Raw genomic sequence first — 14,602 nt, forward strand, 5'->3', positions numbered from 1 at the left:
TGGCAATGCAGGCTAACAAATGCACAGGATGCCTGGTTAAAAATACTAGTAGTGTTTAGTCCTAATATCCATTGCTAGTACAGGAGAACAGTAGTAACGCCTAGGCACTTAAAAGTTGACAGAGAATTCAAGAGTGCTTTCCCATGCTGCCTGAAAAACGTTATCATCCAGTCTACAGCGGTATCAAATGCTTATTTCTAGGACTTAGAAACGTGGTAACAAAAGGGAGAGAATGCGATCTGCATGCAGGTTAGCCTTTCTGTGAGCTATCTGCGTGTCAAGAATATTTGCAAACTTTATTAATATAAATAAAGGGAGGGAGGGAAGAGAGAGTTTCCCCAGAAGAAAACAGCATCAAAGTCAGCCAGTGATGATTAAGCCTATGACAAAATGAGTGAGACAATGATCAAGAAGAGGATTTTCTAGGTTTGCCCATTGCTTTTCCCTAGGATTAATTATTTGGGTGTAGAAAATGCAGGACAACCTGGAAAGGCAAGAACTAAACTTGCTTCCCAGGCCTTGCCACCTTTAATACCCACGACTGCTGACGCTGCAAAGGCAGGTTAAAGTGTGCGTGACCTGTCAGAGCACGGTGCTTGCCATGAGATAGCTGGTTTCTGCTGACTGAGAACAAGGAAGACAGCCCATAGTCCCAGGACCTGCAGGCTGCCCTGGTAACCACTAGGACTCCAGTAGCGTGTGCCACCTGCAGACCTGCGTTCCCTCCGATTCCTTCATTTCCTGCCAATGACTTTGCTCCTCCTCTCCACTGCTGTTCTGACCCATAGAAATCCAGCCGATCATCTCTTTGCGCTTCATGCTGCGTCTGTTGTATATGGAGATCATTAGTGTGACATCGGAGAGCTGGAAGAGAGCAACCTGGAAGATGAAAGTTTCCTTGTAGACAGGGTTGGGCTGTCCTCGACGGATGGAGGTCTTGCAGCGAGACATCTCCTGGCCCACAGAGTTGAGCAGGCAGAGCTTTCCATAGGTGTCTAGGACAAAGAATAGGAAATAACATTTGGCAAGGGTGACAGATTAAAGGAAAGCCCCATGCAATCAAAAAACACCCAAAAAAACTCCAAGTAGAGCAGCTTTGTCTGCAGTGAATAACAGATGAGGGCTGGACTGCTCTCCTTTGTAAAATCCATGGAATGAGGAGAAGCAGGTGAAAGCACAGCTTAGATTTCCTCTTATTCAGCTGGGGAGAAAAAGGAAGGAAACTGATGGGTATTTCAGCCCTACTCTTTTGGAAATATCAGGAAATCTGGTTTCCAAGCCTAGCAAACCTAAGACTAACCAAAACTATGAGCATCTCTGTGGATTCTCCACATCAAATGATGTGTCTCCACCTTCCCTTCTTCTCCCTCACAATCAAGCTTCACTGGGGCTGTCTTACCAGGGCTTCCCTTGGCTGCACTTGCCCCTCCACCCCTCTCCTTTAGAAGAATGCCTCTATGACCTATTATTTGAGATAGCAAACAAAAAGGGTCCTGAAAAAGAGGGAGAGGAAACCTGCATACACATTGAAATGATTTGATCTTTCATGATGAGATCAAGGCCTGTTCCAAATTCTCATCTTACTTTTTTGGTGGACTCAAAGTCAATTTTATTCACTATTTAAGTCAATACAAGGAGTAATGCTCAGTAGATACAGGGAAGGGATGGTCCAAGCCAGTTTTCCCCTAACTCCACCCTTAAAACTCTTGCTGCCTCCTGTATTTATTAGTTCACCTCTTATGTGGTCACTAATACTGTGGTCTCAGGCAGAGCTTTGTGGCCCCAATGCTCCACAGATCCAGCTCAGCCTAAGTTTCCACCTCACACTGCACGTGACGGTAACAGATCGCTCAGCTAGAAAAGTCCCCTCCTAACCCCTTCGTAATCTGTGCCTGGTTTTCAGCAAGTGAGTATTATTTCAGAGTGTGATGAAGATAGGAAATAAATAACAGGCCTCCATCTCTTGTCTACAGCATGTCTATCCTCTTCTGTTCCCGTTTGATGTGCTATTTTACGCACTTATCTGCTGAGCAACACAAGGTGTGAAATTACACTTCAGGTGTGAAAACACTTCTGTGTCTCCAAAGCAGGGCTCTCCGCTCCTCTCAAACTGTTCCACTGAAAAAGCTGTCAGGAGACTGACAATCGAGGAGCAAATTGTGAGCAGGCACAGCTGTACAGCTATCGAGTTACTGCGGGGAAAGTTCAGCCCAGTCATTAGCTGGGGGTGCCAGCTTGGCTCCCAGCGTAACGCTGGAGATGAAGGAGATCTTGCCAACAAAGACCTACTCATTCGACAGAAAAGCAAAGCCCTGACATGAAACAGTTTCCTGATTGGATTTAGCAAGGAAAGAACTGCTTTATCGAGAGGTGGACTAATTCCCGTAGCAATATTCAATGTTGGTGGTGATGAGGGACTAAAATCTCTAACAACTTCAGTCCCATCAGAAACATAAAGCCCAAGAGAGGACTCTCTCTTCTAGCTCAATGTGAAACCGTCCAATATAACATGACACAATCTCTTGCAGTACTCGTAGAGATGTCACTTTGCTTTGCACTGACAAACCGTCCATGCACTGAAGCATTCCTCATGTGGAAGTCCTGGTTGCTGGCCTGAGGCTGCAGGGAACTCCCAGGAAATAAAATTAAGTGGGGAGTAGGGGGTTTATTGATTTCTTTAATGTATTCATGCTTTCTTGTGAGTGAAAAATCTCCGCCAGGCTGATTTTTAAATACAAACAAGCAGCTAATTAATACAATTCCCTGTTTGAATTTTAAATTTTTTCTTTCTAACATATTGAAAGCTTACATTTTCTACATAATTCCAGTGCCTTTTCCAAACCAATCCCATTCACAGATAGAAAGCTGAAGGGGCTCATTTCTGCTGACACACAAGAGAAGTGAGAGCTGAGACCTGGGAATTCATAGAGATGAGACCCTCTCTATTTGCTCCTGGCCCAGTACCTTCATTTTTCTCTAGGTGTGTCCCCGGTGTCACATCACTTTACCCACTGCCCTCTGAGAACTGGGGTGAGGGCATTTGACCAGGATCACAGTAGGGGCTGGGAATGGTCAGCAAGGGCAGAGCAGGAGCATGGAGCAGCACTGGAAAGGTCCTGCCCCTGCACCCCTTGGAAGCTCCTGGGAGGGTTTCCCGGCTGTGCTGGGGCAGGGGATGGGCTCAGCAGAGCACCAGAATGCAGCCAGAGAAGCAGAATGCAGCCAAGGACTGCTACAGCCATCCTCACTGCTATCCCACCTGAGCACGGCAATGTGCAACGTAACTAACAGCAAACAAAGTACTTTTTAGCTTATGTTCCTATGCTACTTCAGGGAAAGGTCACCCACGCATGCCTGTATCTGGTTTTCTGAGAAGAGCGAGAGAGGACTGAGGTCTAAATTCTCCTCTCAGTAAACCTTGCTATCATCCTTCCTTCTGACTGCTGGGGCAGTATTGGCATCTTAGGTGGGATTCATCACACCTAACCACAGGTACATATGTCTAAGCAGTCCCCTACAGAGACAACCAACCTATAGTCAATACCATCAAAGCAGCATATGACATAATTCAGCAAAGATCTCATACGCAATGCTACCATTACAGAAGATTTACATTTGAAGACTAAAGCAAGTGCCACAGCTAAAACACCTCATGGGATGCTGTTTCAGGATGTCCCAGTTAATTTTCTAGGCAATGAATGGATGAGTTCCTTGCAGTCATGAGCTCTAGGATGCCATATCCCTGACTGAGGCCTCAACTTTTGCAATTAAGGAGTAATATAGCTAGCTTTAAAGAAAACCAAGCATCATACAACCCATGACTTAAACCCAACAGAGATCAACATCAGAAAATTAGGCTTTTTCTTTAATACACATCAGATCTGCTACATAATTCTGCACCAAGGCCCTGTCTATACAGTACCAAGGTTGGTGGGGTATCATCTGGATCAGGCAAGAACATTTAGGCTGGAAGGAGACTATGCTTAGGGCAGCGCTAATACCAGGAGCTCTATTCATCCCCCTGTAAACACGGGCACAAAACCAGTGCAAGTGACAACTAAATCAGGCTGCTAATTCTTCTCAAATTTATTCCACTGGGTGTATTTTACCAGCCAAAAGAATCAAGCTTGCCTGAACAGAAATAAAAGAGTAGGTGTGGATAATATATTTAGCATCTGAAATTTGCTTTGCAGAGCTGGTATGCATGAGGCTGAGCTGTTATTCTGCTTCACTAACTACATTTTAAGACTGTGCTTTGCCCTTACTGCATCGTGCTCCTTGCAGCACCTTTTTAGGTCTTCCATCAGGAAACACTTCCTAGTTCTGCTTGTGGTCCAGTCTCATCCTCTGAGATGGAAAGCTCTCCCCTTCGGTTGGCTTTGCCCAAGAAAATCCATCCCCAGATACAGGGTGAAATTAGTGGAACTACAGCAAGGATGAACTTGAAAATGTACTGAGGAATGTATGTATGAGAGCATCTATTCATTATGAAGGCAAACATTTTCCATCTAATTACACGCTCAGATTCAGTAATGGCCTCATTACTGTGGTATCTCAGCACTTTACACTCTTCAGTGTATTTACTTTCATGCCACCCCTGTCAAACAAAAAAGGAGAAGAGAGATTAAGGCTTACATTCTTTAAAATGCCTAAGCGCTCACCTTCTATCTCACCGACACGAGGAAGAGCAAGACCTCTTAATATCTGGGAGTGTCTGAGACTGCAGCTTGTCCACAGTTACACAAAAGTCTGGGAAAAAGCAGGAAAAAGTCTAATTTTGCCGAGACCAATTTTAGTACCACATACACCAGGCTCTCCTTTCCACGTAGGCTTTGGAACAGAAGTTTTTGCTACAGATTATTTTTACTCTAAACTCATCTTTCATCTCTGGTATGAGTGGACTGAATGATGTTCGCATATGCATAAAATATCAGCACCCCTGCATTTAATACCAGAGTGAAAAGCACTAAATCAAGGAATGCTGCAAGAAGCCAGACAGATTTTGGGCTGGCGCTGCATAAGCTTACTCCAGGGGTTTGGCCAAACCTCTCCTCATGCAGACCACTCTGTCACCATCAACGCTGCCCCAACCATAAAACACCTCATGAGAGCTCATCTGCAATGGCAATCAGTTTATCCACGATTCTTCTAATGACCCATTTCTGTCATCATCCTTCTAAGGGAACTAACTGATAATGACAACTCGGGGGAATAATCAACTATAATTTATATGTTCCCGTTTTTGGAGCAGGGACCATAGCATGCATTCTGCTTTCATTTACCCTAAGCTCTACCATTATTAATAAAGCTGACCCGTGAACAAAACCACTGCAATACAAAAGCATCCAACCCCCTGCTTGAATGTATATTTAGAAAGGAAATAAACAACCAAAGACTCCTGACCCCTCAGGTCTATGGGCTGCCGGGTACAACACAGTGCTGTACAGGCTTTCCCACCTGTGCTCCAGGCAAGCTAACTCATTTCCAAAAGCAGTATAACCGTGTCAGCGTGCTGCAATCCAGACTAATCACACCCGCAGTAAAATAAAGCCTTGGGCCTAGGGCTTAATTGCACCCAGCTGGCATGCCCACACTCCTAGTCTACAGAACGAACAACAGCATTGCAGGGCAAAGCAGCCCCAGAGCTCAACTCTGTGCTACGCTGTACAGCGCAGCTCAACTTGAGGTCTCGGTTTGAGACCCAGAAGAGCATTGCTCCATTAGCGTATGGCTTTGCCTCCCCATTAAACCAGCAGTGGGGCAGATACTCCGTGCCCCTGGCTCATTGCAGCTGGATTGGGAAAAGAGCAGGAAGAAGAACTAGACCCAAGCTTTTGTTCCCAAACTCACGTCATGAAAGTCTGGATTAGGCCAGAGGCAGCTTGTGGTCTAGTCTATATACCACACAAGAGCTGAGAGCTGCCTACTACGTCGCTGAGGAGCCAACTTTCCTTCCCCTATTCCACCAAGTCTCTGCTGCTCAGGTCCCCCCTCCTTTGGCTGGCAACTCTCGTGCAAAGGAGAAGATGGGATCTGGCAACCTTCATGACGTGTAAGTCATCGGAGAACAGACCACCAGCGCTTTTAATTTAAAATGCAGCAGAAAGGAGCACACTGCTCCCTGGAAGCACTATTTGGCCTGAGGAGAGGGAGTTGCCAGCATCAATGACTTATTTCGAGCGAGGAGATGGACTGAAGAGGGGCAGGAGATGAGGACTCCCTGGAAGCAATGCCCTGGTCTCGGGAAGGAAGGCTGCTTCCAGAAAACCTCAGAGCACAGTTCCTTGGTGAACCTCCCCTGCTGCCACAATGCCCCATGTCCACTCCATTTTACAATGCCAGCCCTCACCTGGGCCATGTATCAGGCTGTGGAGCCAGCATACCAGGTCCTTTGCACGCTCCAGCCCTGAAGAGGTGAAACTTTAATCCAGGCTTATGCTGGAAAGCATAACCCAGACACCTCTCCAGATGCACAAGGTGACTCTCCTCTAATAAGGGCATTTCAATGCTTCCCACAACGTACAGTGGGCTTTATGCATTGCTGCTGCCTCGGAGAGGGGGTGGGAACTTTAACCAAGAGCATATCAGAAAGCACGAACATACAGCTACTCAGCAACGGCAATGGTAGCGGCATGATTTAAGGATGCTTAAGCCTGGCTTTTCTCACCTCCAGCAGGGGTGCCCACAGATATGGCTTTATTATACAGCCTCACATCAGATCTCCTGCAAACACTGCTCTCTCGAGTCACTGCAGATTTGCACTAACCATTCAGCTCCAATTGAAATTTGGAATTAGGAGAGTTAGATCCTGGCAGCAATGGCTTTGTCTTCCGCTTGTTTTGGGGTGGGGGGGATGGGGTACAACTACTTTTTTTCTTGTTCACAGCTATGGGAGTGGGAAAGGCATCACCATACATTCCACTTCAAATGCACTCCTTTGCTTTAGAAATACCTTCATTTTATACACAGCGAGTGTAACATGGATTACACTTTTCATAGACCTTTTGGAATTATAAAACTATTGAAAAAATTACTGGATAGCTGCACTCTATCACTGGATATCTAATTATCATGGAACATCCCCCACGCAAATCTCACAATCACTCCTTAAAAGTCCACTATTTTGTGACTTGCCTTTCTGAGCCTTATTGGTCCCAGTTCTCACATGTGGTGGGAAGAGCCAGTCCATCCACCCAAGGCCACATGCCTTAGTAAGTCTATAAAAATACAGCAAATACGCCATATGCTGGTTATCTCTCAAATACTCTCCCAGTCCCCAGTGATTTGTGACTCAAGAACTACCTCAGTCAGAGGCAGTGTCTTCGTATTTAATGTTCCTCAGTGGATCCTTCTTCGTGAACTTGTCCTGTGCTATACCAAACTCAAGTAGACTTATAGCATCCACGACGTTCTGCAGTGAGGAACTCAACAGCGTAAGTGAAGAGCTGTTTCCCCTTCAGGACCCGCTACCTCCTCGCTTCATTTTATGATCCTTCGGTTTTGTATCAGGAGATAAAACGAATAATCCTCACCAATTCGCTTTCTCAATGACACTTATGATTTCACAGACCTCCGTGAAATCCTCCCGCATCTCCCTTTGTCGTAGCATTGTAGGAGGCTTAGTTTATCAGCTGCAGCTCGCTGGAAGCTGTTCCCATACCTCAATTGTCTCCCCCACTCCTCACCCCATCTTTCCAGTTCTGCCATATTCTATTTGAATGGAGGGAGCCAGAACGGTACATGGTATTCATTAGACTGCTGACTGTGTATTTACACTCAAATACCAATTTTTCACTTTGTCTCCTGTACATTCCTAACCTTTTTCACTACTGCTGCTGATCCTTGAGTGGACATTTTCCTGGAGCTATTTATTATAAACCTAATATTTCACTCCCAAGTGGCTCTGACTCCATCCAGATTAAGTTTGAATTCCACCCCTGCCACCATGCAACACCTTACATTCACCCACGCTTCACCTTCCACCTCACTGCCCAGCTGCTCATTATCAGACATCCTTCTGGGGCTCCTCGCAGCTCACCTCATCTTTACTACCCTGAGCAAAGGCTACTACCCTGATCTTATTGTAAGTTTATTCAAGCTATATTCAAGGATGGGCAATGAAAAGATGCAGAAGGAGAGGTGGCCTTGTACAAGCTCATGGTGACCAACTGGCAAGTACTCAGCAGTGAGCAGCTGCCTAGCACCTCTACTGCCCTGTTAACCAAGCTCTCCAGACTGAATCTGCCCCAGCTTGCCCTGGTACAGATGCCCCTTTTATTATTGATGAGACGGGAGCATGAATTACAAAGCTTCAGGAGCTCAGGCAAGCTCTCTGTTCAGTGCCAGATAGGCAGGTTAAAAGTTAATTTTTTTTATTCAGCTTCCCGGTCTCAGTGGGAGCAATTAAAGAAATTAACCTGCGCCTTAGTTCTCCAGGAATGAAACAGGGATAATAAAACTTTCCTACCCTCACAAATAAGTTGGTAAAATAAAATTCACTAATGGCTTTCAAGCACTCTGATACCAGAGCAACAAATATCAGGCAAGGATCCTAATTTTTCTAGGGGAGCATCTTCCGTACGTCTTGGCATTGTTACCTGTGGCTCAGGTAGACGTTTGTTTTCAGACACGTCTTTACTTCAAGAATTTCTCCTGTTCCCAATAGAAATCCTGATAGCTTGTTCTCTCCCTCCTGTCTTTTCCAGCGTTAATGCTATTGTATTTGTTTAATGGGGTTAATATGCTGCTGGTATAATAATGATCATGTTCGGATGTAATTATTATGTGTGATTAATGCTGCAGCTGCTGAAAAGCTTGGAGGACTTTTCTCAGGCGAGGGAATATCTTTGCAATAGTCCTTCTCAAACTGCATTACACACAGCCGGAAACCCCAAAAGAAAGGCAGAAGGGGAAAGAGCGAAGGCTGGATTAGAGGAGAGCGAGCTGCACCCAGCAGAGCAGCTGATGAAGGTTAAACATCACTGTGGGCAGAGACCATCCCTCGGTTGCGTGTTTATACACTGACTAGCGCGAATGACCCCTGGTCCATCACTACAATCCCAAGGTACGACTACCGTGTACATAGTATGTAACTGGTTATAAATTTTTAAAGATGTGTCTGCCAGCAGTGTGGGCTTCTCTTGTTACCTTTTTTTATAGTAAACATCCTTTAAACAAGCACACTGGGTTTTGTTCTAAGAAGATAAAATACCACAGACCAAAACACGAACTCCTACAAAATGCTAGCACAGGTTAATGATTTTTACAAGAACCAAAGAGAATGAGGTGCACAGCGCACAAACCATTAGCACTAAAATATCTAGGATGTCCACATCTGACAAAACCGTAGATGTTTTTCTGCGTGAGGCCTTTTGGCACACACTGATAATTTACAGCCCGATGCTGCAGCTGTAGTCTTGAGTGCTCTTAAGTGCTCTGAGTGATAATGGATCTATTTGCGTGATCAGGGGCTGAAGACTCAGGCTTATAACTCAGCATGTTCCCCAGAATAATACCTGGACACTTATTCTCAACCAAACTATCCTTAAATCCCACATACGTGACCTGAAGAGAAGACACTGCCTGCAAGATTTAAGTGAGAAGATGCTGCCTGCAAGATTTAGGTCTCTGTAAGCTGTCCAGCTGTTTCCTAACCCAGTTATTACCCATGTAAGCACCCATGACTTTGGTATTTACCTGACTCAGCCTAACTCTCTGCATCCCGTTTAAAGGTTTAAGTGAAGGAGATGTGCCCAGGAAAAACTGAGACGCGCACAATCTTCCTTCCAGCTCTGGAGCCCCCAGCACAAGAAGGACATGGAACTGTTGGAGTGGGTCCAGAGGAGGGCTACAAAAATGATCCGAGGGCTGAATCACCTCTCCTATGAGGACAGGCTGAGAGAGTTGGGGTTGTTCAGCCTGGAGAAGAGAAGGCTGAGGGGAGACCTGATTGCGGCCTTTCAGTACCTAAAGGGGACCTACAGGAAAGATGGGGGAAATCTTTTTAGTAGGGCCAGCTGTGACAGGACAAGGGGTGATGGTTTTAAACTAAACCAGGGTAGGTTTAGACTAGATCTAAGGAAGAAATTCTTTACAATGAGGGTGGTGAAACACTGGAACAGGTTGCCCAGAGAGGTAGTGGAGACCCCAGCCCTGGAAACATTCAAGGCCAGGTTGGACAGGGCTCTGAGCAGCCTGATCTAGTTAGTGGTGTCCCTGCTCCTGCAGGGGGGTTGGACTAGATGACCTCTAGGGGTCCCTTCCAACCCAAAACATTCTATGATTCTATGATTCCTTCTCCAGAAAACTATCTGGTTTAGCCTCTGCAGTCTTTAACACCTAAAATCACTAATGCCCCACTCCAGTTCCTTATTCTGCACACAGCGAAATCTCTGTGCAAGGACGCCGAGGAGGTAGCACGCATGCTGCAGGAGATGCTGAGCTCACCTTTGCAGGACCCCAGGTGGCAGAGAAGAGGGTCAAGGTGGGCAAAAAAGCACAGCTGGAGAATTTGCTGTCCTGCAAGACTCTTATCATTCCTCACCGCAGCAGCCATCAGCAGCAGCCAATACTAAAGCCGCTGAGCTGTGTCAGGACCACATATGGGTACTCTATAGGCTCAGTGCATGCAGAGCTGGGAACGGAGATGGGACTCTGCCCATAGACTTCTCTCAGTCTTACCATAAATGGCTGCCCTGAATAGCATCTTGGGATTGGTATTTAAGTGTCCCGAAGTGCCATTATGTCTGAAACCCCCATGATACTTTCAAGAAATAAATCACTCCCTGTGAGCCTCAAACAACAGAACCACAGATAGGACGTATTTGAGAAAACACAAGGGCTATTTGCTCACCCTCCAGAAAGGGAGATAGCAGTTTTCGTTTTCACCTAGTGAAGGACTTATCGAGCATCTCATTCAGCCACCAGCATGTTTCAGACAGTAACGATCGGACCTCACAGCACTCCTCTGCAGTGCCTGCAGGAGTTATCAGTGAATTGCTACTCCAGCATATGAAGCAAGTGCTGGTTTTCTTCCTTCTTTTTAACTTCTTTCAATCTCTGCTTCACTGGGTTTTCCTTTTCTCACCACGTTACTGGGAACTTTATAGGCACAGAAGAACAACGCAGAATGTAGAAGAAATAACGTGACTTGGAATAAAAGAAGCAGATAGGTTCGAAATTTACCTGTAATCACTGAAGAATTTCCATGTTTCACCTAATAACTGATATGACACTGAGACATACTGGTCTGACAATGCTAACGTTGATCTGGATACAGAAAGAATGCGAAGAAACAACTCAAGATAGCCTTAAGAGCAAAGATGGAAGAACTGTTATGAAACAACGTCAGGACTATTATAGTTTAAGTGGCTGACAGAAGACTTTGGCCACCTTATCAAACCCATTTAACCAGGTTTATCTGAAGCCCTACAAACACAGAAATGGAAAATTCAGGCAGAATTTCAACTGAAAGCTCCCTCAAGGAATGCCTTTTCCCCTCATATCCTGCTCCTGTTCTCATGTCATCAACAAACACACAATGCTTCTCAGGTTTAAAGATGCTGCCCACCAAGCTACTGCACTCCTGTGCACCCACCAGCTGAAAAGCTGAATGGGATGTCTAATCAGCTAAACTTTCCCATGCTGAAAGCTAACCTATGTACACACAGCTAACCTGCCAAACCCCATCCCACCAGAGGCCCAGGACAGACACAACTCCCCAGAACTCACAGGCGATGAGTTAGAGCTTACCGCAACATAGGGAGCTATACAGCATGCACCCAGAAAGACATTCGTTAAAGGAATTCCAAAAAACTTCAGTAATTTGTTCATGATATTGCAGGTAGGAAGCTGGAAGGCAATTATTTGAGTTCTCTGCAGTAAAGCTACTTCATTTATGGGAAAAGAGTGGGGCATTACAGATGCCTGACCCAGCCAGATAAAAGACAACTTGTGCAGGGCCTGATTTAAGAACAGAAGTGCTGCCTAATCCTCATCTTCAGGCAGCTAAGAGACAAAACTCCAATACCATACATGAAAACATGCCAGAAAAAAACTGCAGCAAATTAACTTGGACCTATATCGGGATTACTTTCATTTCATTTCCGAGAATAAAACTTCAGGATCTATCTACACTGCAGCATATACAAACACAGGCACGCTGGCTTGATAGACCGTGTGGTAAGACTCTTGTCTTAGTCTACCTTTGCTTTAAATTATTAAAAAGGTCCCAACTTGAAACTTTTTAATAAAACATGTACATGCAAACAAGAACATGTCTTTAAGTAACTTGTGTGGAGACCTATGTTGCCACAGCTAAAACAAGACTAGCTAGGGCTGCACAGACTGGGGTCACGTGTTTTACTGTTGCATAGACTTGCCCTTAATTCTTGAGGGACTGACTGACAACACAGATTATTTCTGTAACATACTGACATACACTTTAGTGAAAACTTAAGTTTTCATGTCCATATATTGAAATATTACAGAAATATTTTGCTAGCTCTGGGCCAAAGAGCACAGCGTCCTGCAAAAGCAATCGTAGCATTTTGCAAGCTGGAGATACTGTGTCAAATCCAGTGAATGCAAAGAACTGTCAAAGGTTATTACCTTCGACAGGCAGGCAACCACATCGCAAAAAGCAAACACACCAACAAACAAAAAGACGTTATTTCACATTGCCCTTAGCTGCTGGTTTCAGACAGGAGGCAAAAGGACAATAAGGGATGAATACGGCACTGCCATTCCACCCCTGAATGAGGCACACCAGCAGCAAAGCAGGTAACACCATGCCCTATGGCTGCATGACCCTATCTATATTGTGGGCATTAGCACCGTCCATCCGCTATCCATCTCAAGGACTAGCTACAGCTCAGGGACTGACTAAACCTACGGTAAGGCAATTTCCTTTTTTTCCTTCAGGTATCGGAGGAAGGGAATTCAACTGTTGCAACCCAGGAGAACAACTTTCAAACCTTCTTTCTGCAGAAGATTTTTTTGTGCGGCAGTGTATTCAGAATTCACAGCAGCAGGATCCCCAAAGGCCCCAAAGCACCAGGTCACCTAGCGCTCAGCAGCACAGCAAGGGGACTAAACAAAGTATAGCCCTGGGAAACACTTAATGGCACTAGGCAGGGCCTCTGTAGGTCACATGGTAACATATAATCACTTGAAAAGCACTTCTTTCTTTTTATGGATCTGCTGAGAATTGCACTGTGCTTTGGATATAATAGCACTTTTGCCATAATCAGACATTGTAAAGGTATATGCAATAAAAGAGGCATTCAGGTATTACTGTCCCATCAGCTGTGTCTTCATATGATTGCCTCCAATTACACTGTAAAATCTACCAGCACACGTATTTGAAATAATGCTTTTAATTTTCAATCAGATACTCTGCAAGGAAACCCAGCTCAGAAATGACATAATTGAATATCTTGAGGAAGAAAATAAAAAGCAAATTTTGACTCAATGGTGTCATTTAATAGCAGTGAAAGTACTTACCAGGTGGCCTATTAATTGCGAGGTTTCGGAAATGACTGCCTTTGATCATCTCCACTGACAGCCGCCCCGTAGTGGCATTGTACGACAATCCCACGAGCAGCTCTGGCACCCCTCCATGCGACAGGGACTGTGTTGAAGAAGCGCTATCACTGTGAGAGATTGCTGACAGACTAAGCTGAGATTCTGCACTCTGCGGGGAAAGAGCACTGAAAGTCTCATCAGGACGTTCACCACCACCCTCCCTTAATTTATATCTTGTAGCCTTGTTTAGTGAGATTTCTCTTAAGACATGACAATGACTAAGAATGAATTATTATGAGGCAGCAGAAGAATCAGAGCATCACTTTTACAAAACACACATCTCTGAACTTTCTCTTTAAAGATGAGGAACTCTGCATAACGTGTTATCACTAGTGTAAATCAAAGTCTCTGAGACAAGCACACATCCTACTACATCAAGTGCACAGCAAATCTCCTTGACAATGACTTTTGGATGGAATGCATTTTGCAGTTTGGTGGGGGTTTTTGTCATGTACTGTGTATTTTCTTAATTTCTTTCCTTGCTACCGTGATGCTCTCTCTACCTCCCTCTTCACCCGGAGATGTTTTATTCATTTCGTGTGCACAACCTCTCACTGAACTTTTCGCAGACAGTGAATCATGACAGAGCTCATCTACACAAATTGATTGGCATAGCCAGAGCTGGATACAACTGTGATGTGCATGGAAGACTATGAAGCAGCACAGCCAGTTCCTCCTCACATGACCCACCTCTCCACTTCCATCTGTCATGAAAAGGAACGTTACTAAGCATTTCTGGTAACATGGAAACTGCACAAGGCAGAGATCCACAAGCTAGTAGTTAGTGACAAATGAGGTAGCTCTTGCACTGGCAGTAGTACAGGTTCACCAATATAACGGTGCACAAGAACTACTGTCCTTGTTGAAATTAAGGTGTAACTAGCCTTGGTCATTCCTTCGGTGGGACCAAGCTACTATTCCTGCATGGCACATTTGATGACTTATGTAGATGTAGTACATCTACATGATTTTGTGTAAGCTTGCTAGCTGAGCTGCTGTTGATAAGGCACAGCTTTGT

The 14,602-nt window shown here is 45.0% G+C and overlaps 1 protein-coding gene across 1 annotated transcript in view; it reads right to left on the bottom strand.

Moving 5' to 3' along the window:
- Window positions 1-681: 681 nt before the first annotated feature.
- Window positions 682-14,602, bottom strand: part of SYT16 (synaptotagmin 16) — a 48,066-nt gene continuing 34,145 nt past the window's right edge. The window contains exons 6-7 of the mRNA XM_009638014.2: window positions 13,504-13,693; window positions 682-995 (exon numbers count right to left, since the gene is read on the bottom strand). Coding sequence (XP_009636309.1) covers window positions 682-995; window positions 13,504-13,693 — 504 coding nt within the window. The remainder of the gene's footprint in view (window positions 996-13,503; window positions 13,694-14,602) is intronic.

Source organism: Egretta garzetta, unplaced genomic scaffold, assembly GCF_000687185.1.
Source record: "Egretta garzetta isolate BGI_Z169 unplaced genomic scaffold, ASM68718v1 scaffold95, whole genome shotgun sequence".
In the NCBI taxonomy this organism is placed as follows: Eukaryota; Metazoa; Chordata; class Aves; order Pelecaniformes; family Ardeidae; genus Egretta; species Egretta garzetta.